Source organism: Leguminivora glycinivorella, chromosome Z (assembly GCF_023078275.1).
Source record: "Leguminivora glycinivorella isolate SPB_JAAS2020 chromosome Z, LegGlyc_1.1, whole genome shotgun sequence".
In the NCBI taxonomy this organism is placed as follows: domain Eukaryota; kingdom Metazoa; phylum Arthropoda; class Insecta; order Lepidoptera; family Tortricidae; genus Leguminivora; species Leguminivora glycinivorella.
Window position 1 is genome coordinate 27,025,563 of NC_062998.1, and position 26,585 is coordinate 27,052,147.

Consider the following 26,585-nt stretch of genomic DNA (forward strand, 5'->3'; position numbering starts at 1 on the left):
TATATTTAGGCCTAATATATTCCAAATATCTCACAGATCAAATAAATTCAAATGGCATAAACAACCTGCACAAATAATAATAACTAGCAAGGCTCACATATATTTATGAATACAATTAATAAATCATTCGCTATAGCTGTTTTATAACCCTTTAAAATAACAAACTAAACTGTACACAGACATAGTAGAAATTCATTAAATTATTTCAAAGTAAACTATTAAACTTTCGCTTGGTTATTATAAATATTCAAATAATTCACATACGCAAGGCAATGCATTTGCAAAAGCAGTTTATGAACAGTGAACACAAATAATGCTCACCAGACTTTCAACGATACACGTTTGAGACTCCCTGGATCTCTGCCCGAAGCTCTGCTGAGGCTCCTCTGCTTCCGAATTCTGTGCTGACTTCCTCGTAGCTCCGTAGAAGGCTCAGGCTTCTTCGATGTCTTCCACGGTGTTCCACTGGATTCCGGCTGCTTCGCTGAGGGTCTTCTATTTTCTTCTGAATTCTTTCTTCTTCTTCTTGGAGGTCTAAGCTGGTCCGAGGCCGATGACTGAATGCCTCACTCTGAACTCGTAATATCAAGTCACATCCCCCCTTCTGGGGGATGGAACTGCGCCTTTCCATCTTTTGTGAAGATTTTTGGCGGCTTGGTGTCGCCGCCCGTGACTACGGGCGGGTCATTAGTTGCCATCTAGGCTTGGCTTCTTATGTGGAGTGTCCGCCTGGTGGTGGAGCGGGTGTTCCGCCTCCGGGTGGTGCTCCTTCAACTGCTATCTTCTTTTTGGTCTTCCTCTATGGTCATCAGTGTTCTTGGTAGCTGTCGGATTCTTCTTCTGCTGCGGTCGTCCGGTGGGCGCGCGTGCAGGGGCGCTATGCCCTGTAGGTGTTGGTGGCACGAGTGGTCGGCGCGGTCGAACATTCGGTCGGTCAGGCTTCCGACGAAGTCGTCCAGTCTTTTCCACTTTAGGCCGGCTTGAATGGAGTCGTTTCGCACGTAGCGTGGGGCTCTGACGATGGTGCGTAGGGCCTGGTTCTCCTGCGCACGCAGTCTCTTTTTGTTGGTTTCAGAGACCATAGAGAACCACGCTGGAGCTGCGTACGTCAGGCGGGACCGGATGTATGTTTTATAGATCCCCAGCTTCGTGCGACGAGGGAGGCTGCTGGCTAGGACTGGACGCAGGAGAGTACGCGCCGTCTTGGCACGTTTCACCACGTCGTCCACATGCGGCTTCATGCTTAGCTTCCTGTCGATGGTTATCCCCAGGTACTTGACTTGGGGGCTCCATTGGACTTCCTCTCCCAGGAGGCGGAGAGGTGGTGGTAGTTGAGTGGCGCCGGTGATGATGGCTTGGGTCTTCCCCACGTTGACTGACATCCTCCATTTTGCCAGCCAAGGGGGAAGCGCATCTAGGGACCTCTGTAGTTTGACGGCAGCGTGGCGCGGGTTCATGGACGCGGTGTAGAGTGCCGCGTCATCCGCATACAGTCCCAGTTCTGTGTCGCCTGTGACTGGGAGGTCGTCCGTGTATATTGAGTAGCACGTTGGAGAGAGGACACTGCCCTGTGGCACGCCCGCGAGGATCGTGCGCTCTCCTGAGGTGGCTGCTTCGACCTGGACATGGAACCGGCGGTTCGTCAGGAATGATGCCACCACTCTGACGATTTGCCGGGGTACTTGGGTCTTCGACAGCTTGTATAGCAACCCCTCGTGCCATACTCTGTCGAAGGCCTTTTCCATGTCCAGGCAGACGGCTGCGGTGTGACGGCGCCTGTTCATGGTCTCCCCATGAAGTTGAGCACCCTGGTGAGCTGCAGTGTAGTGCTGTGGCCGCTTCGGAAGCCGAATTGTTCTGGCCTGATCTCCAGGTGTGGGAGGAGCTTGCCCAGAAGGAGTCGCTCGAACACTTTGGAGAGGGTGCTGAGCAGTGTGATGGGCCTGTAGTTCTCCGGTCTTCTTCTGTCCTTGTTGGGTTTCGGGATCATGATCACCCGGCCAAGTTTCCACTCGGACGGGTAGTGGCCCGAGCGCAGGATTCCGTTGAAGAGGCCAGTCACCGCCACTATGGATCTTAGCGGCAGGTGACTTAGCGCTGCGTTCGGGATCTGGTCCGGGCCCGGGGCTTTCCTTGGGTTGCAGCGTCTTAGGAGGCGCTGCACTTGGCCAGGTGAGAAGAAGATCGGGTCCTCTTCTGGTGCTGGTGGCTGCTCTAGGAACCTCTCCAGGTGTTCCTCGACTTGTTGGTGGTGAGCTGGGTCTTGGCTGGGGTTGGGCCGGAACTGGTTTGCCAGGTGGTCCGCGAAGAGCTGGGCCCTGTCTTCCGCCTTGTACCTGGGCTGGCCTTGGGGGTCGGTGAGAGGGCGAACCGAGTCTCGCGTCGTGCCTAGTTGGCGGCAGAGGCGGTGGATGGAGGGGATGTCTCCTTCCAGCGACGCGATGTGGTTCTCCCAACTCTCGGTGTCGTGGTTGAGCAGCTCTTTTTGGACCTTCCTGACTAGGTCGTTTAGTGCTGCCTTTGTAGTTGGACATCTGGTGATCTGCCATCTGCGTCTCAGCTCGTGCTTCTGCTTGATGATGTCCAGGATACGTTGCGGTAGGAGGGTGCGTCTCCCCCCGCTCTGGACCGTGGTGGAGGCTTCGCGAAGCGCGTCCTGGATGCAGGTGCTGATGGTGGTTGTTGCTGCCTCGACGCCCTCTGCTGTGGAAACTGCCATGATGCGGGTGTTCTCCTCCATGGTCGTCTGGTAAGTTTCCCAGCAGGTTCTCGTCTTTGGTCGCGTGGAGAGCACTTTGACCGGTAGCTCCTCCAGGGTTAGGAGAACCGGCCTGTGGTCGGATGGCAGGTCGACCAGCGCTTTCTGCTCCATGGTGGCGGAGATGTCCTTGTGGACCACGAAGTCGATGACGTCTGCCGTCCCGTACCGATCGTCGTAGTGGGTCGGCTCTTCGGGTCCTGCGACGTCAAAGTCGTGGGCCACGGCGGCGTTGTATATGGCCCGTCCCTCTGTAGACTGCCGCGTGGAGTTCCAGGCCGTGTGTCTGGCGTTCCAGTCCCCCGCCATGAGGACCGGCATTGGGGGACTGAGTAGCTGCCGGATGTCCTGGATCAGGCGTCCGGTTTTTCCGACAGGGCGGTATATGCTGTACATCCGAAGGTCGTGGCCCGAGACTCGGATGTCGACTCCTAGCGCTTGCAGGGAGTCGAGGGGCTGGAGTTCCACCGGCTGGTGGATGATGGATCTTCGGATGATGATAGCCAGGCCTCGGTATGCTCTGCCGTCTGGGAGGGTGTACTCCTTCCTGTAGACGCAGTAGCCCGGGCACTTCAGGTTCCTGCCTCACTCTGACTGGGCTCCTGCCTTTTATACCCTGGTCCTGTGTTCTAGAACGTATTCTAGAATCCAACATTTGACTGTAGGCGATTTTGATCCTTATCAATCATATTTTCCATATAGTACTAAAGGTCATTTTACTTTGATTTCAATTATTTTAGTTTTTCATAAGAGTTTGTATACTTCTTTATGGAAAAGAAATTCATTAATAGGAATGCTAACGATTTTGAACGTTATGTCTACGATCAATTTTCGCATGAATCACACTCTTATTACATATTTGTATGAAAACTAGTTTCTCACAATTATATATGTTTTTAAGTATTTTTATATGGAATTTCTTCTAAAATCTGTTACAAATAATTTTTATCTATAAAAGTGATATAGGTCTCTACTTCTAAATCTCCGTATTTACAAAGTTATAAACGAATATAATCTTGCCATACATTTTACAAGTTTCACATTAATTACAATACTTTCTACCTATGTTTTTCGTAAAATTGTTTCTAAATAACAATTATCATATGATTTCTCCTCTAGAACTTCGATTTCTTATGAACTTTATAATTAGTTTTCACCCCAATAACTTAACCTAAAATAACGTGATTTATGCCTTTTCTATCCCTCAAATATTTACTTATTCTCATTATTTCATGATAAAATTGATTATAAAATGCGTTTTAGCTTAATTACATTCTTTAGCTGATCCTTTTCCTGTATTTCTAAAATAACAAACGAACCAATTAATTTATAAACTACGTCTAGCACTACACTGAACAGAAAAGGACTCAGGGCTGTGCCTTGGTGAACATTAACTGTGATCGGGAAAGGGTGAGTGTCGCCCACGGCGGTCCTCACTATGGATTCTGAGTTGTGGTACATGTCTCGGATGATGTTAATATAGGTTTGTGGCACATTCTTCTCCTTCAAAGCCCACCAGATTACCTGTCGAGGTACGCAGTCAAAAGCCTTCTGTAGGTACAGAAAAGCCATATGCAATGGCGTTTTCTTTTCCCTGTAGGCCTCGACTAGCATTCTAAGGGCAAAGATGGGATCTATAGTACCACAGCCAGGAAGAAACCCATACTGACACTCCGAGACTGTGCACTCTTGCCGGAGCCTGGAATCGATAACGCGTTTGAAGAGTTTCATGGTGTGACTCATGACCTTGATACCTCGGTAGCTTCCACAGTCCTGTACACTACCTTTGCCTTTATAAATTGGTGTTATAATGCTCAATGTAAAACTTGTAAATTGTAAGGTTAGGTAGTATAACGAAGTTATACCTAACCTTACAATTTACAAGTTTTACATTTATTTACGCTATTTCCTTTCTTTGTTTTTCGTATAATTAAATCTTTATAACATATTTTAATTAAGTACAAATATGTATAGTTATAGTGCAGATGTCTATATGTAGGTATAGACATATCATTAGCTTATAAGAAATAATTGTAATTATAATTAGTACATAATTACAATATGTAAGTTGCTATGCCCTTACAGGGTTTGTATTACCTGCTACATTTATATGTAATGTGTAATATTACTGCAATAAAGATATTTGATATTTGATATTTGGTATCACATGATTTCACCTCTAGAATCTTGCTTTCTTATAATTTTTACTTTTACAAGCCGCCTATACAGAAGATAACCTAAAATTACGTGAAAATACTTTTTCAATACTCAAATAACTATTTATTCTTATTACTTATTGATTAAGTTGACTGAATTATGTTCCATTAACTTATTTACATTATTTTTATACATTCTTACGGTCTAGATTACTCTTAACCTGTCAATGTTTGTTCCTACATTGTAACAATTTTCATATGATAACATTTTGCGTCTTATTTCCTACTTTAATGCCTCTTACGCAAAACTACTCTGTTATCAGCTTATTTATATAATAACGTAACAAAATATTACTCTATTTTTAAGTATCTTAAGCTATTCTTTTCTAATTAACCATAAATTGGCTAAATATTGGTACCTAGCAACGGGTAAACATAACACTGAAAGCAGTTTATTCACAATTTTTTTAAATTCAACTATATTTACAAGATTTTCGATGCATTATGTAAACATATTTACGGTAACTGTATAGCAGATACAATTTCTCCGCGAAGGCCGCTGTCCGCAGGCCTAGGCCTAAAAGGAGCGCCGTTATGCCCACGGACGGCCCGTTTGACAACAAAATGTCAGTGCGAAAATCAACAATAACAAAGAAATTAATTTCTTGTATGTGATTTATTCGTTTTATCAGGGGCGGCTTACTCCGCGATTCTATCGCTGCGCTACAAGTACATGCCAGCGGCCGCGAGTTCACGGCCCGTTCACTGGTGACGACCTTTACGCGGCGCAATAGAATTCAATGTCGGCTGCTCGTGTGCGGTCCGTTTGTTAACGTAGGTAAGAATTTAGAATGGCGGCATTTTGAGAACATCAAAGGAGTGAGCCTTCTGTACTTGTACTATTATATATTCTGTGGTTTTATTATATTACTTCTGACGCCCCCCGCGGCAGTGGCACCGATTCTTGCTAGTGTGTGCATCAGCCTTGTACGTGTATAAGTTGTTCTTCAGGTGCTTTAGTACATACCAGTTCTGCAAGGTAACGACTGTTCCTGAAACTTCCCAATGAATTATAAGACTCTAGTGTGCTGTACATAGTTATTTTTTTATTTTGTGTTTATAATTGTAATATTATTTCGTTGTATTTTATGCAAAATTTTCAATGTCTAATCAAACTGTTCAATCTCAGAACCAGCTTCTGGAATATCCCATATGCTGTGACCATAAGCGCTACAAAGGTCAACGTGGTCTTAATATCCACTGCGTGCGTGCTCATAGCCCCAGAATTGATCCACAGCCTCCCCCACTCCCAACAACGACTAACGACGTGTTATCAGTATCCCTGGAACAGGGTCTCTAGCCCAATTACTTGCTACGTTTAAGAGTGAAGCAAAGCTTAATAAACGTATTCCAAAGGGTGCCCGTGCTCCTGTAGCACGAAGTCTAGCGGAGTGCATATCGAAAGTGTTGGCTGAGAACAACAACAGCTCTTGGGAACGTCTCCTAACATTTTCTTACACACACTTGCATTTACCTCACGTCAAATCAGACCGTAGTTTAACTTCAATTATCATAAGTAACGTGACTCACCCCTCATTTACCATAACGAATTCTACTAACAATGCTTCTGATTCTGACTCGACAGACCGATCTCCCCGCTTATTATCTAACTTAAAATATAAATGCAAGTTAATAGAGAATAAGTTGTCAGATGGAAACTTAAAAGGAGCAACTAGACTACTCTTCTCCAGTGATACCTTGGCGACATGCTCTCCTGCCGTGCTTAATGCTCTACAAGAGAAACATCCCTCCGCTTCAACGTCTTCACCTCAGCCCAACCCACCAGCTGCCTCTTCCCAACCACTACAAGTAGCAAGAACTGCAGTTTTACACGCGATACTTTCCTTTCCAGCTGGGTCAGCTGGCGGACTAGACGGCATCTCCCCGCAACATCTGAAAGATTTAACTAGCCCGTTGGCGGGAGATGCTGGTGAGACATTACTGGATGAATTAACCGCAATCACAAATCTCGTGCTTGCAGGTAAAGTTTGCCAAGACATTGTTCCTTTACTATACGGAGCTAATCTAGTCGCGCTCAAAAAAAAAATGGCGGAATACGACCAATTGTTGTCGGAAACACATTTAGACGCCTTACATCCAAAATTTGCTACCGCGAATTTCATTCCCGTCTCACAAGTAAATTTAAACCTACCCAGCTGGGCTTTGGGCTTAAAGGAGGTTGTGAAGCGGCAGTTCATGCGACCCGCACATTTATAGAGAGCCAAAATTTTGAAATTCTTGTTAAGGTTGACGTAAGGAACGCATTTAATTCCATAGACCGAGGTGTCCTACTGTCCCAAATTGAAAAAGATTTACCAGAGATTCATGGCTACCTTTGGCAATGTTACAGGACCACCTCAAAGCTCATGTATAAAAACAGTGAAATACTTTCTTGCGTTTGATGCCAGCAAGGTGACCCACTAGGGCCCGTAATATTCAGCCTGGCCATCCACCCCGTCATCACTCAGCTCACATCGGACCTAAATTATTGGTATTTAGACGACGGGATAATAGGTGGTAGTAAGTCTTCTGTATTGGCCGACTTAAAAACTATAATTGACCGTTTCTCAGAAATCGGCCTTTCAATCAACTTCAGCAAATGCGAAATTTTTATTTCAGAAACAATTCCAACCAATACCCGCGCCTCTATAATCAATGACATTAACCAGCTTACACCAAATATCACCTTATTATCCCGCGAAACACTAACACTCTTAGGCGCTCCCATTTTGGTTGAATCTATCCCGCAATCTGTAAATTCCAAAATAGAACAGTTCTTTAATTGTATTGTATTGTATTCGTTTATTTCAGACATAACAGTCCATATTGTTACATTACGTTACACTTATATTTAAAATTAAAGCTATAGATTTCAATAATTAATTTAAAATGAAAACCACAATTAAAACAAAATTAAATACGAATTAAATTAAATTAAATCAAACTAAATTAAATTATATCAAATTAAATTAAATTCAAAATTTCAAATTTCACATTAAATTAAATTAAAAATTAATATAGTATAAAATAATTTGTGAATATTAATATTATATAATAAATTGAATATTAAATTAAATTCATTCAATAAAATAAAGTAAATAAAAAGAAATGTCCGTGTGCCTGAAATTTGAAATTTTAACCATCAACATCTTTAAGTGCTCCGACATATTTTTCGATATCAACCCACACCCTCTACATTTTGCGATTATGCCTTTTTTCGCCAAAATTTTTGTATATCCTCCGATGCGCCCCAATTTGGAAATTCCCAGTACTTACTGCAAATATCGACCAAATCCTGAAAGACTCCGTTGGTAAAATCCTAAACACAACTTTCACATCTTCCAGTTGGTCCCAAGCTACCCTTCCAATCCCGGCCTTTTTGTCTTCTTTTCGCTCACCCTCATTGGCGGTATATTACGTATACCTTCAACCGCAAACGTGTCAGTGTCGTGCCTGGCAGACGCTGAATCGGCTTGGAGTGCAGACCATCTCGTTGAACAGGTTCCAGAAGAGAAATCCAGCCAATCAGCTTGGGACACCATTAATATAAAAATACGGCACCACCGCATTTTAGAAAACTGCCGTAATGACGAGGGACGTGCGCGGCTATTAGCCGTTTCCGAAAAGGAATCAGGGCATTGGCTGCACGCGCTTCCTTCGCGGAACCTTGGCTCCGTTTTGGACCCACCAGCCTTACCCATCGCTGTCTGCCTCCGTCTGGACCTTAACATTTGTGAGCCCCACGCTTGCAGTCGATGCAACCAGCCGGTGGATGCCCTAGGACGGCATGGCTTACACTGCCTAAAGAGCGCAGGCCGTCTATATAGACACGCCACAATAAATGACCTCATCCGACGCGCCCTTTGCACCGCCTCCCTATCTGCGACTTTGGAGCCGTCAGGCCTATCTGCCACTGATGGCAAGAGACCTGAGAGCCTTGGCCGGCCTTTAGCGTGGGACGCTACCTGCGTCGATACGCTAGCACCGTCCCACGTTGAAGCATCGGCCCGGAAGCCCGGGACTGCCGTGGAACAGGCCCAGTTGTTGAAACGGCGCAAATATGCGTTTTTAACAAATCGCTACGATTTTGCGGCGCTTGCCATCGAAACGCTGGGCCCGTGGTCGACCGACACTAAACATTTTATAAAAGAAGTGTCGGTCAGACTAATAGGTGTCTCGGGGGACTACAGGGCAGGGTCTTTCTTTGCCCAAAAATTAAGTCTAGCGGTGCAAAGGGGCAACGCCGCCAGCATCCTGGGTTCACTTCCAGAGGTTGGTTCTCTAGGTGAGATTTTTTATATTTAGTTATAGCGTCACATTTTTTTTTGTTGTGTATATTTATATGTATTGTTTAATTTTATTGTAAAATAAACGCATAGTAACTCTAAATATCTTGTCATTTGAAGATTTATTTTACAAAGATGTTTCTTACACCTTTAATTTGTAGAAATACAGTATTCTACTCTTAATTTATGTTGTTTATTGACTTTATTGATGAAGTGACATAGAACATCAGTTGGAATACATTTTGTGTAAAAAGAAATATAAATTTGAAATATTGATTAGCCAGTAATACAACATACTCCGCCGTAATCAAAATAAAAATTACAAAGTTAAACCTATCCCTTTTACACAACCCTGATGCTTTATACGCGCTAAAGGCTTAGTGAGAACATCAGCCCACATCTCCGAAGTAGGAGTATAAATGACATTAATAATTTTGTCATTCAATAAATCGCGTATAAAATAAAAACGCGTGTCAATATGCTTGGTTCTATTGTGATGGACTGGATTCAGAGCCAACGTTTGGGCAGACTGTGAGTCATTATAAATCGGTATAGTAGTCAACTCACCTGTGACTTCAAACATCAACCGTCTCAGAAACACAGCATCCTTCGCCGCACTCGTCAAACATAAGAATTCAGCTTCACTTGATGAAAGGGCAGTACTGGATTGCTTCTTACTCTGCCACGAAATAGCTACGCCGGACATTGAGAAGTAAAATCCAGTATAAGAACGACGATCTACAGGACAGTTGGCCCAATCTGCATCTGCATAGCCGTGTAGGTTTCCACCTCCTTTCCTGTAAGTAATACCCAAATCGATAGTACCTTTCAGATACTGTAACACTCGTTTTGCGGCAGTCCAATGACTTTTATCATATTTCGTATTGAATTGACTCAAATACGACGTCGCGTAAGCGATATCTGGTCTGGTATTTACTGCCAAAAACATTAACGAGCCAATTAATTGCTGATATGGATAAATAGAAGATTTGTTTACATTACCATCTTCACTGGGCAGCAGTTTTTTATTTCTAATGGCGTAGGCACAGACTTGCAATCCGACATATTGAACTTTCGCAGCAAATCCTTGATGTAAGTTCCTTGAGATATTTTAATCTCATTAGGTTTACTATTTACATTTAAACCTAAATAGTAACTTAACGGGCCTAGCACTTTCAAGCTAAAATATTCCTTTAAGTCAGTTATGACGTTGTCTAAAGTTATATTTTCTTTATAGAAAATGACAATGTCATCGACATGGAATGCGAGTATCAAGAATATTATATACCATGGATTTTGCGTGCCGACCAATGAGTTGAAGCCAGGTTCATTCACCTTTACTCCTATGTTCTATCTCTTTCCGACACTGTGATGTATTGCCAGATGAGTTACTAAAAAAAACGTATAAAACATTCTTCAATCAAATTGACTTACTTTTCTTTGTATTATACGAAAAAAAACTCAATCAAAAACCTTATTTCTCCGGTATTTACCTCCTGCGTACTATGGGAACACTAATAATAAAAAAATATGCCCGATATGTCAGAATTGTCAAAAGTCATTCACCGATTCAGATATTTATTTTGCGAAATAAACGTTTTTCGACGATTTACTTAAGTTCTGCGCTATGTATTGCATAGTGAACCATTGTGGAAGTAAATGGAAACCGAAATCCGACGTAAAATTTCACAAGTAAGTACTTATTTTACCAAAATGTTCATAAACCTCGCTGGCAATAAATTTTCTGCTATTTTGCTTGTAATCTTGGTTAGTTCTTATCATTATATTGTTTTCATTGTCTCAAATTATATCAAAATTCCCACGAATAGGTTTAGAACGATAAATATGACCTTTAAAGAAAAATAATGCTATGTGTGGTTTCACGACTAGGGTGACCAATCTTTTTTCTTGCATGGTATTTACTCTTATTGAATGGAGCTAAATCTATCAACTTGGTACGGTTTCTATGTTCATAGTTCATATCACAGTATAATAATACCAACTTTATTGTTTATGTCTTTACAATTAACATGAATAATATTAAACTTTTCAGTGTTCCAAAAGATGAAGGAAGGAGGCAGCGTTGGCTGTCGATTGTACCGATAAAAGGAAATGTTTCAGAGCGTTCGACAATTTGCAGATTTGCACTTTAAGCCTGAAGATTATGACACAGAAAGAAATTTTAAAAATCGGTCCAGTAACGAAGGAGATATCGTGGCATAAACATTAAATTGAGATACATATATATATATATATATATATACATGCGAAGAGAATTGAAATACGTACGAATTGAGAACCACCTTCCTTGAGATTTGGGGCGGCGCTTAAAAATAAAGATACTGTTTTAAAACGTCCTAGTATTTCATTATTTCCCCATTGACAAATACTTCCCTTATATTTTTGTGGCTATTCCCACTAGTTACCACCAAGTTTTTACCTGTCCTAACTACTGGGATTTTCCCCACATTGTTAATTACCACACCGGGGGTTGATAGCTACTGGGATTAGTTTTCCCAGTAGTTACTACCAAAATATTATTGTGATAGTTTAAAGTGACTGAAACATTTTTTAATAAATACAGGTGTCAGTAAAAGAAAAGTTATATTTTATTTAAGCCTCGTGTTGCAACACTCACCACGCTCTTATTCTGGAACGGTTCTGAAAAAAAAATCCCAGTAGTTTACCACTGGTAAAAACTGTACCGTATTTTGTGGCGTAAGGCAAAGTAACTGCAGAGTGGTATAGAAATGGACCTTATTGGCGGTTGACAAATTAGTAAGGTGCATTAGAGTAATTCCGAATGACAGAAATGTTCAGATAATTCCGAAAGGGGAATCTTGATATGACGGAAATAATGGTGATTTCTATGCGACTTTCCTAATTAGACGACTTTCGGAATTGCCCTAATGTACCTTACTTTTTGAGTTTGTGAGGATGGATGTTCACTTTCGTGATAAAACGATTGATCGGATTTGAATTTAATAAGTTACAAAATTAATCAGTCGTATAAACGTAATACGTCAAATTCCGCGGGATATCCCTAATGTATGCTTAATCATGGACACCCTAAAGAAAGAGATGCAAGACCGGCGTGACGTAATTCAAGGTCAAATTTTCTGGCTTCAACGTAATGTTCGGCACGCAATATCCATGGTATATAATATTCTTGGCGAGTATTATAACCTCGGTACCAAACTTTTTAGTGTAAATGCAGGATTCAGAAGGAGTTTGATTAAAACCTATACGAAGTAAAATTTCGCTTAATTTCTTAAACCAAGCCCTCGACGCTTGTTTAAGGCCGTAAAGCGAACGCTTTAGCAAGCACACTTTACTTTCTTGCCCAGGTTTAGCAAATCCTTCCGGCTGACTCATGTACACCTCCTCCTCCAAATCGCCGTTTAAAAACGCTGTATCCACATCTAAATGATGCATCTTCATACCTTGTTCTGCAGCTAACGCGAACAGCATTCGCAGAGAAGAATTCCGAACGACTGGAGAGAATGTCTCAGAATAATCAACGCCATATGTTTGATTATAGCCTTTGGCTACGAGCCTGGCTTTATACTTAATTACGTCACCCTCCGCATTTTTCTTCAGCTTATATACCCACTTGCAAGGTATGACCTTCTTATCTGGCCTGTCAACGAGAACCCAAGTATTCTTCTCATGCAAAGATTTATATTCATCTTGCATAGCTTGATGCCACATATAACTATCTTCTGCATTCATAGCCTGTATATAAGATGTAGGCTCATCCATTTGATTATGGGATAAAGATTGCATACATACGCAGTTGGCTTCAGGTTTAGGTATTCTTGGTCTCAAATTATAACGCGTACCTTCTGCAATTTCCGTATCAGATTGTTCTTCAGCTGATGAAGGTGCAGCAACAGGATCAACCTGCTCAGCTCCGGTACTAGTGTTGTACACGGGGTCTGATACATGCATAATATCGGGTTGAACATGTTTATCAGAGGTGACTGATGAACTATTTGATGAGTTCACTTCGGAACTTAAGAGAAGAGGTATAAGTGCTGGTTCAGGTGAATCACTACCAGACTTACCTTTCAAATCTTGAAATTGATTTTCGAAGAAAATCACGTCTCTGCTTTTCACTATCCTTCTGGGATATCTAAAGTCCCTAAAGTAATAGCATCGTGGATCATCTGAATATCCTACGAAAATGTGTTCGGATGCTTTCATATCCAGTTTCTTCCGATGACATGCGGGGACATGAATAAAAGCTCGACATCCAAATACTCGTAGATGAGACAAATTTGGTTTCTTACCATACCACATCTCGTACGCCGTCTTGCCATCTAGAGCACGGTGAGGCGATCTGTTCTTGAGATACACAGCTGCCTCTGCAGCATCTTGCCAATAGGCCGGAGAAAGAGAGCTTTCAGAGAGCATAGATCTGACTTTCTCCATAATAGAACGATTCGTCCTTTCAGAGATTGAGTTCATTTGGGGGCTATACGGAGCTGTTGTTTGATGATGAATTCCTTGGCCTTGTAAATAGCTTGAAAATTCATTATTAACATACTCCGTCCCGTTGTCACTTTTCAGCGTCTTGATTTTGTTTCCCGTTTGCCGCTCCACAGTAGACTGGAAAATACAAAACATTTTCTTTACTTCAGCTTTTGAAGAAATAAAGTACGCAAAAGTCATACGAGAAAAATCGTCTATAAAAAATAAAATATATTTGTTGCCTTGAAATGAGGTTTCAGGCAGAGGACCACAGACGTCTGAATGAATAAGCTCTAAAACTGAAGTTGATCTCTTATGCGATACGCTTTTAAAAGGTTTGCGACTTTGCTTACCTTCAATGCAAGGGATGCAGGGCTCCTTGTCTACCGCTGTGTAGTCGACGCCGACAGCATGACCTTTCTTGAGTTGATCCATTCCGATGCGGCATAGGTGACCTAAACGTCTATGCCAAAGCTTGAAGCTAGAAACATCGGAGTTTGCTTCAAATGCGGATAATTGACGAGGTGGGTTGACGGTACAATCTAAAGAATACAGTCCACCACAAACAGAACCATGTAAAATTACATCACCTTTACAAGAAAAAGCATCAGAATCATAAAAATTACAACCAGTTTTATCAAAAACTACACTAAAACCTTTATCAACAGCCTTCTTTACTGAAATAAGATTAGATTTCAAGTTCGGCACGTGAACTACATCCGTAATCTTCTTTACATCAGTATTGTGACCGCAACTGGTAATAGAAATATCACCAACGCCTTCGCTGGGTAAATTTTCTCCATTTGCAATTGTCACAGTCCCAGTTGAAGAACCTCTCACGTTTTCCATCCAATCAACTCTTGACGACATATGCGCCGAAGCTCCCGAGTCTATATAGAACTTGCCATCTTCAAAACTGTCATTGACATTCAGCGCGCATAGAGAATTCCTGTGATTAACGGGTTTTCTCTTCTTATCCTTCTTATTTGGACAATCTGGCCGCTTATGTCCTGGTTCCATGCAATCATAGCATACTACGGGCTTCTTTTGTCTTGATTGAGAACGTTTGGTCTGGTTCATTCTGGTTTGAAGAGCAGAATCAGGCTTATCTAAGTTAGGCTTGTTCAGTTCATTCAATAACTTCGTCTTAATCAGGTCTACGGTAATGTTTATATTGGAGTTTTCCAAAGCCATTACTAAAGGTGCATACTGAGGACTTAAACCTCCTAGAAGAATTGCAGCAATTGAAGCATCTTCTATGGTTTTGCCTATATCGGCTAAATCTTGTACAGTTGACATTACAGCATTTATGTACATCTCTATATTGGAGTCAAAATCATCAAGGCAGTACCTGTATAGCTTCCGTTCAAGACTTATGCGTCGTCCTAAGCCTTTGTCTTCGTAAGCGGATGCCAGCGCGTCCCATGCCTCCTTTGCTGTTTTGCATGACCTTACGTGCGTGATGGCCATGCCGTCTAAAGTTAGGCATATTTTAGACAATGCTTTTTGGTCATTTCGCAGCTTCTTTTCAGCTGAGGTATCGTTACCTTGTGGGTATCCAGCAATGGTCTCCCAAAGTTCCTCGTGTATGAGATACATACGGATTTTGAATTTCCACGACGAATAACCATCTCTGTTGACTAGTGGTTTAATCGCACCGAGAAAATTACTGCTTGACATAATCACAGCTGTTTCGAACGTCACAACAACAACAAATGTTCGAATTGAAAATTTGTAAACTATTATTTTTCACGGATTTTCATAAATTATACACGCGCACATAGCCAAAACTCGCCTATTCACTTTTAAATGAAGAATTTGCAGTTTTAAACGTGTAAACTCAATTAAATATAAGCATTCGTGCTGATAACGTATGTTGTTTATTGACTTTATTGATGAAGTGACATAGAACATCAGTTGGAATACATTTTGTGTAAAAAGAAATATAAATTTGAAATATTGATTAGCCAGTAATACAACAATTTCTATTATTTATATACTACAAATGTCCATTATCATGGCTTTTTATCTGTTACAAGACATATTTCCTTGTTTCATTAAAATATTCTTAAATACATTATTCATTGCTGTTTTGTGTATTTTATACATAGAAATGTTATTTGTTATTTACGTAATATAAATGTAATAATCTTACAATGGGTAATTTTCTGTTCATTTATAGCTATCATTATTTAATATTTCTTATCTGCTATGAATAAAATAATCCTAACTTTTCAGTAATCTACAAAATTAAGTTTTCATTTTCTCATAGAAATCTGTATAGAAATCCTTTGTCAGTATTTAATCAATTCTTAAACTAAATGACCATACTCATTGCTCTTTTAATTACAATGTTTTGTTTTAATATTCTTCCTAATAGATTAACATTAAAGTTAAAGGTTTGACATAAATATTCTTGTTTCTATCAAATTATTTCATATTAAATCTAATCAATGTTCAATTAAGTACTCATTTCTTCCATTGAACGAAACAGAGGGAACTCTGGCTCGTTCCAACACACACGTCAAACTTATAACACCCCGTCGTTTTTGCGTCGGGGGTTAAAAACCGCCATCATCTAATTTTTTCATACTTTTCCGCCATTTTATTATCTTTATACTTAATTATTTCGTAAGGAAGAAGCTTCAAAAATATGAGAGAAAAAGCCCACAAAGGTTGGCGCAAACTGTTCTGTGTCGAGACTACTTTGAGTGTCTGAAGGCAGACTGAATTAAACAAGTCTGTGACCGCTCCTAGTTGCAGAAAATTTCCGACAGGGTTTAAGTTAAAGCAGGTAGAGATAGCGAATACGTAGGTAAGGTCAGTGTGGCGAAGACCGTCTACCTGGGAAGACCGTCTACATAATATAACTTTTGTATTTATATGTGTACTGCTTCTTACACCGAAGGTACACTGAGAGAAAATACAACCAGTTTTCATGTTCGCTCAACAAGTTTTTAGGTTAAAATAGCGCCTACGTGCTCTTTGGTTCAAACAACAAGCTACTTGTTATTTGAATCGGCAATATATTTGAATCAACAAGTCGATTTTATAAAAATAACCTGACAAATATTGTTTTAAACATACGTTTGGCTGATTCAAACGGATAAACCGCAACAAGTCGAACTTGTTAAATTCACAATGCAAATTTCTCTCAGTGTATACTAGTTCTTCATCCTTAATCCATTGGTCTTCAATAGATCCCTAGAACGAACACTAGTTAACAATAAACTTGGTCGTGTTGCGAACTCGAACATCGAGTTCATCATGGTTATGCAAAAAATTAAAATAAAATAGAAGCAGTCGGAATATTTGTGCATTATGTATGAACGTAGTAATTTAATGATGCTGAGTGCTAAACTTTAAAACTCCTGCATATCTTTTCGATAAACTATCTTGCGTAAAACTCCGTGAACGCCGTGAGTGCAGAATTCAATTGTTGACGCCGCGTCATGCGACTGCCGCTTTCCGAGGTAGCTTCCGGTTCTCTGTCTCTCGCTGCTGGAATACAATTCCACCCCCTTTGAGGAACCTGCAAAGTATTTACAGTTTCAAATTAAAGCTTAAATAGTATTTGTTCGATCACCAGCTTAACCAAGAAACCTGCGCACTTGACACGAGTTGCCTGTAGTAAATAATCTCTATACTTACCTCAATGTTTATGTTCCGTCGGCCTGGGAATTGAATCGATTACTTGCAATCCTTATTAAGATAGTTGTTCAATTAGTTTATATTTGGTACAGTTTTGTAATCCATTTTCATTCTCACGTTGTTAAATCTGTTGTGTCATTTAGTTCATGTAACGTCCGTTGGCGCTAGTACACGAGCGCTTAAAAATCATGCCACGCTATATCCGACCGGACCGATTCAGGTTCGGTCGCCATCAAAACGTAAAGTCCGTCTAGCTATGTTTTTATTCTTGTCATGTTTTTTATTTTAAATTTATGCTTTTTTGTTCCTTATGTTTCTTCTTTTGTATATATGTTACCTTCCGTGATTTTTCTCACTTAAGAGCGCTATGACAAAGAAGGCGATATATTGTAAAATGTACAATATTTATCGGCAAAATTGTACACTTTACTCATACTAAAAGACAGTAAAAGTACTTGTTTCAGTTAGAAAATCTAATTAACTGTCGGTTCTTTAAAAAACATATGGAAGAAAAAGCTTTTTCAATTAGTAATGATTTTTTTTCTGATGCTCGTTTAGGAAAAACCGCGCGAAGCACAGATTTCGGAGCTCTTATTATGTACAATTTGATAAGCTCACTCTCATAAATGCGGTAAATTTAAATTCCTAATATCTTGTACTTTAGGTCCATTAAACAATATTTATCATTTAATCCTTTGATATTGAGAAATTGAAAGTAAAACGAACTCAATTTTGTCTTGAAAATACATCGAAACAAGTGATCATTTCTCCGAAAATCTACATGTTATCGAAGTTATTTTAGTATATAAATAATCTGCACAATGTGCTTAAATTGCTGTTATCCATTTGTCGTTATAATATTTTATCATGATTTTTTGCCAATTTTTTGAAAACTAGCCTTCCTGTCGCTATTTTACCGGCGACGGACGCCTGCGATTTCAGTGCCGCGCCGGAGCTCGAGGAGGTGAGACGTATGTCGCTTCGCTCTCCGAGTTTTCATCGCAAACGTCGAGAATATTTATCGTTGTGTGGGTCGGACGCCTTGTTTATACACGGGCTATCCTCGCATTGTGTGTGTGTAAACAGCGACCAACGAATTTGATCCTAGATCCGTAAATATTTGCTTTTGTAATACTTTGTTATGTTTGAATGTTAAATTATTACAACGTTATGATGATAAATATGTGAAAATTACTATACGGTCAAGATAATAAGACACATCAAGATGGTACTCGGGATCTGATGATGGAGCCAGAAGGTGGTCACCAGTACCAGTGAACCATGTAAGTAAACGACTTCGTGTTTAGGCTCGTTGGGTTCGTCTCAACAAGACCTTTGACAAGAGGTGGTACTCAGGGTCTGATGATGGAGCCAGATGGTGGTCACCAGTACCAATGAACCATATGACTAAACCACTTCGTATTTAGGCTTAATGGGATCGTCTCAATAAGACCTTTGACAAGAGGTGGTACTCGGGATCTGATGATGGAGCCAGAAGGTGGTCACCAGTACCAGTGAACCATGTAAGTAAACGACTTCGTGTTTAGGCTCGTTGGGTTTGTCTCAACAAGACCTTTGACAAGAGGTGGTACTCAGGGTCTGATGATGGAGACAGATGGTTGTCACCAGTACCAATGAACCATATGACTAAACCACTTTGTGTTTAGCCTTATTGGGTTCATCTTAATAAGACCTTTAACAAGAGGTGGTACTCAGGGTCTGATGATGGGGCCAGATGGTGGTCACCAGTACCAATGAACCATATGACTAAACCACATCGTCTTTAGGCTCATTGGGATGGTCTCAATAAGACCTTTGACAAGAGGTGGTACTCAGGGTCTGATGATGGAGCCAGATGGTGGTCACCAGTACCAGTGATCCATGTAACTAACCCATTTAGTAATCAGGCTCATTGGGTTCTTACTTCTTCTTAATAAGACCTTTGACAAGAGGTGGTACTGAGGGTCTGATGTTGGAGCCAGATGGTGGTCACCGGTACCAATAAACCCATGTAACTGAACCACTTCGTTTTTTTATGTTATTCAAATATGCGAGTTGATTTTTGGTGATCACCATCTGGCTCCATCATCAGACCCTGAGTACCACCTATTGTCAAAGGTCTTGTTGAGCCGAACCCAATGAGCCCAAATACGAAGTGGTTTAGTCATATGGTTCATTGGTACTGGTGACCACCATCTGGCTCCATCATCAGACCCTGAGTACCACCTCTTGTCAAAGGTCTTGTTGAGACAAACCCAATGAGCCCAAATACGAAGTGGTTTAGTCATATGGTTCATTGGTACTGGTGACCACCATCTGGCTCCATCATCAGACCCTAAGTACCACCTCTTGTCAAAGGTCTTGTTGAGATGAACCCAACGAGCCTAAACACGAATCGGTTTAGTTACATGGTTCATTGGTACAGGTGAGGTGACAGGTGACCACCATCTGGCTCCATCATCAGACCCTGAGTACCACCTTGAAGTAATTAGAATTATATTTGACTTATTTTATCATAATATTAATATATACTTTACTCTAATACTTATCATATAACAAAAGCAAACATTTGGGATGGGATCTACTTAAATATGATCACACAGTTCAGTACAGTCAGTACCTACAGTTTATAATTATTACTTTAAATTTTTAAATAAATTTTAACGTAATTAATATTATTTTGCGCTATATTCTAGTCTTTTCGTACAAAATAATGTTTATATTAGAAATCAAAAGTTTATATCGAGATAGTAGATTGTGGTTGTTATCAAAATTCCATAGGAAGAATCAAGATTGTTTTGTCCATTATTGTAGTGCGAGCGAGTGATAAGACGTGCTAGAAAGGGTCGGCATATTGGGCTCGCGCAGCGGGTAAAATACCTAATTTCGCCCGACGCCGAAATATTATAACGCTCTTAATGGTCTCACCGGAAGACCAGCGCTGGAAGTCGCCAGCAATATGCTGAGGTGAGGCCATTTCGTGGCACTTTATTACTATTCTATGTCAGTGTAAAATTGTTTACTATCTGTGTGCTTTCGATTAAAAAATATTCTATTCTATTCTAATATTCGTTCTTTTAGTACCTTCTATTCATGCTCTTAAAACGCGTTCAATCTATTGTTTTATGTTCTAAAATATGTAACTTCGAGATTGTGCCAGAAAGTCGCTGTATTGAGTACCTAAGGCACCTTTTTAGGCTTTAGGGGAAAAAAGTCGAGTGTAAACGGGTGTTGTAGGTTAATTTTAATTGTAAGTTCATGCTTTCATTTGTCTGGACCTGAAAAAAGAAGTTAATGAACCTCATCTACGGGACATATACCGGTCTTGCAAAAAAAATATGTTTTTTCGCTTGACGACAATTTCGTGGTGTAAATTGCCGTAAAAATAATAGTTATTTTCCTCGCAATCGAAGTAAAGCAGAGTGTATAACAAGGACATAAATGTCCATTTTTAACCCTTGTCTACTATTTTGCTCTTCGCTTCGCTAAGACCAAAAAATTGCCTCGGGTAAAACTGGGTCACATTATGCCCTTGTTGTACAATCTATAAACTTGTTGTACAAATATTCGAATAATGCTGAGCTCGGATAACTCTGGTTACTCTGGTCTCAACTCTCAACAACTTTTTTTTTGTAAAAGTACTGTACAAAATAAATGTACCTCTTTCCATTTGTATCGTTAGGTACAGCCTTTCTGATAAAATCTTTAAGATGTTGCTGTAAAGATAGCCTTTATGCCTTTTCATTAAACAAGAAATGGGCAGTTATCGTTTGAACGTGCTAATATTTTAAATAAAATTAATGTTTACTGCAGATGGGATGGTTATTTTTCCCTCGCTAGCTAGGAAACACGTGTGTTATCCTTTAATGCCAGCGGGTAAAAACGTATTTTATCCCCTAGTGGATAAAGTAATTTGACCTTAAGTATTAGTCAACATTTCTGTTTTAAAATTGATAAAAAATACCATTTATGTGGAACTACTGGTAGCAGTGATAAACGCTTTTTACACGCTGTACTTTCCTCGCCATAGTGAGGGGAGAAGTTTTGTGTTACACACTGGTGCAAAAAAACTCGCTAAGTTCAGGATTCTATTCTCGAACCACTCGCTTCGCTCATGGTTCAACTATAGAAACCTTCCTCTTGCTCGTTTTCCAATTCCACACTCGATGTTAAAATCCCACTTTGCACCCTTGTATAATGAAAAGTCTATGGGTACACCGGCCAGCTAGGAACTTCTAGAACGGAGAGAAAGCACAAGACACGTCTGCTTGGTAACCACCATTTATTGAAAGAGAAAGATGATACGTAGGTAGGTACATAAATCTGTCGCCGATAATTGATGCTACCCTCTTTCATAATTATACCCATATATTACACCTCCACCCTTATTTCTAACATGTACATGTACCTTTTAATCTTTAATACATTTGAAGCCATTTCTGGCGATATGACTTTAAAGTTGACAGCTATTAAAGTGTACACAAAGAAATATTTTATTACATTCGGTAAATGGTTAACTAACTAAAATTCGATATTTAAGGTATTACAGTGTTTAGTCAATCTCGAAACCGTATCTTTTTACAGGAGGCAACTTATCTCTCGGTCTCAGTATGGGCCGGGGAAGGTTGACCGGGGGGACGCTGGGTTCCAACCTGTCTGGTTGTGGTGGTGAGGGAGTTGCCACTGATGTCCCACCAGACTCCACATCCTGAACCCCTACATTAGAATTGTCGGTGCGCTCGCTCCCCAAACCGTCCGACTCTTGGGTTGGTGATGATGGAGACGGATCCTCATATGTGCTCAACCATCGACTTTTAATTTGATCTACATGCCTATGAATGGGTGAACCGTTTTCCGCCGCAACTATATAATTGCGTGAACTTGTTTTTTCCTGAACTTTTCCATTTAACCATCTCCTACCTCCACTGTAATTCCTATACCACACATTTTCCCCCACGTTAAACTCCCTGGCTGTACCTCCAGCGTAAGTTACTTGCTTCGTTTGACGTTCCTTGACTCTGTCCTCTACCGACCCGTCTTTTAATAAATCAAGCCTGGAACGAAGTTTCCTACGCTGCAATAGTTCTGCCGGTGAGACCCCTGTGGTACTATGTTCTACATTTCGATACGCGAGAAGGTAAGCCTGCAATGCGGCATCTATGTCGCTACCGTCCCGCATAGCCTTTTTAATTGCCCGTTTGCACAGTTTAACCGCGCCTTCCGCGGCCCCGTTCGACGCTGGATGGTACGCTGCTGCATAGGTGACCTTAACCCGATTATGTGACATGAAACTATTATATTCTTGGCTCGTAAAGGGTGGTCCGTTATCGGACACCACTTCTCGAGGTAAACCAAAACGCGCGAATGTCTCTCTTAATACCTTTATAACGGCTTTCGCCGTGGTGGATTGCATTTGGAAAACCTCTAACCATTTTGAAGTAGAATCGATAATAATCAAAAAGGTCCTACCCTGTAGGGGCCCTAAAAAATCTACATGTAACCTAGTCCAGACATCTGTCAAGTAGCGCCACGGCTGTGGGGGCGCACGCGGTGGCGCCGCGCTCTCCGCTGCGCACGTGCCGCAGCTCTTGCAGGTGCGCTCCACATCCGCGTCGATGCCCGGCCACCACATGACACTACGCGCCATACTTTTCATTTTTACAATCCCCATGTGGCCCACATGTAGCTCCTGTAACAACTTCTCCCGTAATACTTCGGGAATTACTAACCTGTAGCCCCAAACCATACAGCCTCTTTCCATATACAATTCCTCCCGTCGCAAAAAGTAAGGTTGGATCTCACTGTCCTTTACCGATGATGGCCAGCCGGTCTGTAAGTAAGTTACTACTCGTCTTAATATATGATCTTTTTCTGTGTTAACCTGAACCATATGTTTATCTATAGGTAAAAAATTTTGAATGAAATTCAAATACGTAACTTCTTTCGGTAACCTGACCGATTTCTTTACAGGTAAACGGGACAGAGCATCTGCCGCGTTATCCTCACTTCGCACATATTCGATATTAAAATTATATCCGGTCAGCAATACCGCCCAGCGTTGAAGTCTACTAGCTGCCATTACCGGTATTCCTTTCTTTTCGCCAAAAATAGATACCAGGGGTTTGTGGTCGGTCCGTAAAGTGAATTCCCTGCCATATAAATATTGGTGGAATTTTCTCACCCCAAATATTATACTTAACGCTTCCCGTTCTATTTGTGAATAGTTTTTCTCTGCTGCATTGAGTGTCCGCGACGCGTACGCCACCGGCCGCTCGCCGTCCGGCGTAATATGAGACACCACTGCCCCCAGTCCTAAACTACTCGCGTCACATGTGAGAACAACCGGCAGATCTAGGGAATAATGAGCCAGAACTTCACTAGACATTAATACCTTTTTTATTTTTCTAAACGCTTCACTACACTCTTGATTCCAATGAAAAGTAACCCCTTTCTTTAGTAACTTGTAAAACGGTGTAAGTATGGTACTAATGTTTCGAACAAATTTTGCATAATACATTACTAAGCCGATAAACGAACGCAACTCGGTAAGATTACTTGGTTCGGGGACCTTTTTAATTGCTTCTATTTTCTCGGGGCATGTGTGTACACCTTGCCTACTGATAACAAAACCTAAGTACGTCACTGCCTCGGAAAAGAAGGTACACTTATCTTTCCTAACCTTTAGACCGTAAGTTTGGAGCCTCCTAAACACCTCATGTAACGTCTTTAAATGTGTTTCATCATCTTCCCCGGTTATAATCAGATCGTCCAAAAAAATACCTACGCGCGGTAAATCTCCGAAAAGCTGCTCTAATTTTCTCTGAAAAATACCGGGGCTCGACGCTAACCCATATATAAGTCGATTATACATGAACAAACCTTTATGAGTGTTTATGACCGTAAACCGTTTGGATTCGTCTAGTTCAAATTGCGCGTACGCTTGAGATAAGTCTAATTTGGTGAATCGATTCCCTCCATGTAATTTAGCTAGTAAGTCATCAACCCTTGGCAGCGGGAAACGGTCCACCTCCAAACATCTATTGAGAGTTAACTTAAAGTCAGCACATACCCGAATCGTTCCGTCTTTTTTCATCACCGGCACTATAGGCGTAGCCCAGTCGGACGAGTTTACCGGAGTGATCACGCCGTCAGCCACCAGCTGGTCGAGCGCGCGCTCCACCGGCTCGCGCAGCGCGTACGCCAGCGGGCGCGCGCGCAGGAACACGGGCGTCGCGCCCTCGCGCAGCCGGAACCCCACCTTCCCGCCGGTAAACCTTCCCAGGCCGCCTTCAAACACTTCACAATATCTGGAACTGAAATCATTTATGTCAAAAATATGCTTCGTACTGACATTATTACAATCTACAGATTTCACTAAGTCCGGCAATAAACCTAATTCTTTAATCCACTGTCTGCCGAGTAAACTCGTTTTCCCGTTAACCATTACATACAAATCTAAATCTTTACATATATTTTTATATTGTACCGACGGTAATATCCTGCCTATGGGTTGGACATTTATTTTCGTATAATAAGATAAGTTCAAGTCACTAGCTTTTAATGGACACTCTGAAAATAACTTATTATAACAATCATCGCTAATACAAGAAATCGGACTTCCCGTATCTACTTCCATTTCTAAAATTACATTATTCACTCGTAATTGCACTATGTAAGGTCTATACTTCGTTAACTTTTTAGCCTCTATAGAAAAGTTATTTACCTCTTCACTGCCGTTACTGTCACTTTCCAAATCCTCGTCCGCTGCCTGTTCTTCTAACATCGCATGAAATGACACATTTTTCCTCATATTTGGACACATTTTCTTAAGATGCCCTTCTTTGTTACAAACTCTGCAAACATAGGCTTTAAATTTACACAAACTGTGCACATGTGGCCCTCCGCACGTCGGACATTGCTGAGTTTGTCCTCCCTTCCCGTCTGCAGTGTTCCTAACCGCTCGTCCCTTGCCCGCGCCCGTGCCGCTGGCGCCCTTTGACCCGTCGCACTGCACGACCTTTGAACCGCGCGATGCATAGCGCTCCGGCCCCGCCGACTGCCGCTTGTCGCGTCTGACCGCGGCCAGCTGATGCACTGCCGTTGCCATCGTGGACGATGATACTCCCTCCCCTGTTATAGAACGGTCCTGTACCAACGCCGCATGATTTTCCGCAGCTTCCATCGCCACCGCCACTTTAAATGCTCTTTCAAATGTTAGGTTATCTTCCGTAAATAACTTTTGCCGAATACTGTCATTACGAACGCCACACACAAATTGGTCTCGTAAATTGTCTTTTAAACTAGTCTCGTCGAAACCACAATCTTTGGTTAACTTTTTCAACTCCGCGGTATATTCCGCCACGGTTTCGTCACTTTTTTGTGTCCTTTGACGAAATTTAAATCGTTCGGCCATGGTACTGCGAGCTGGCTGTAGGTGCTTCTTCATAACTGCCACAAGGTCATCGTATTTTTTTGTTGACGGCTTGTCCGGTGAACATAAATTCGCCATGAGCTCGTACGCCTCACTACCCATGACGGTGATTAACGTTGCCACTTGCACTGCCGGTTTAACGTCGTTTACCAGAAAATATTGGCCTAATCGTTCCACATATAAGTCCCAATTATCCTTATGCACATCGAACGCACCAACTTTACCGATCGACATTGTAACTGTGATATTCACTTTTGTCCACTTGACTTAAAAAAAAAATGTTCCACACGCGTTTATTCCTCGATCTCGTCGCCACTGAAAAGTCTATGGGTACACCGGCCAGCTAGGAACTTCTAGAACGGAGAGAAAGCACAAGACACGTCTGCTTGGTAACCACCATTTATTGAAAGAGAAAGATGATACGTAGGTAGGTACATAAATCTGTCGCCGATAATTGATGCTACCCTCTTTCATAATTATACCCATATATTACATATAACAAATAACCATTTCAACACAGTGCCCTACAGTTATTTCACCGATTTGTAATCCTCTAAAAGGCCTATTATTTCTAATTTTGTGCGTTTATTCGTTCATGGTTAAGAAAATGGTTTAACTTTGCATGCTCTGCTGTTAACCTTGTAATGGCGTTATTGGTTTTCACTGATAAGAAAAGTATGAATTAAATACAACCATATTATTTCCGTAATGACATTGCAGACTTGATATATACTTATGTATATTATTCTTTTCCTTCTGCAATCCTAATC

The 26,585-nt window shown here is 41.2% G+C and overlaps 1 protein-coding gene across 2 annotated transcripts; it reads right to left on the reverse strand.

Moving 5' to 3' along the window:
- Positions 1-21,591: 21,591 nt before the first annotated feature.
- On the reverse strand, positions 21,592-26,301 carry LOC125241685 (uncharacterized protein K02A2.6-like). 2 transcript variants are annotated; one of them, XM_048150266.1, is made up of 2 exons: positions 25,108-25,231; positions 21,592-24,697 (listed from the first exon to the last, which is right to left on the reverse strand). In XM_048150266.1, the coding sequence occupies exon 2, from the start codon at positions 24,475-24,477 to the stop codon at positions 21,937-21,939; it is 2,541 nt and encodes an 846-aa protein (XP_048006223.1). In that variant the 5' UTR covers positions 24,478-24,697; positions 25,108-25,231; the 3' UTR covers positions 21,592-21,936. The 2 variants fall into 2 exon arrangements, with proteins under 2 accessions (XP_048006223.1, XP_048006224.1); XM_048150267.1 differs by having other exon boundaries at positions 24,561-24,697; positions 25,108-26,301.
- Positions 26,302-26,585: the final 284 nt, after the last annotated feature.

Bases quoted from the DNA above. Each gene is read 5' to 3' on its own strand.
- LOC125241685 (XM_048150266.1), bottom strand. From the start codon at position 24,477: ATGAAAAAAGACGGAACGATTCGGGTATGTGCTGACTTTAAGTTAACT.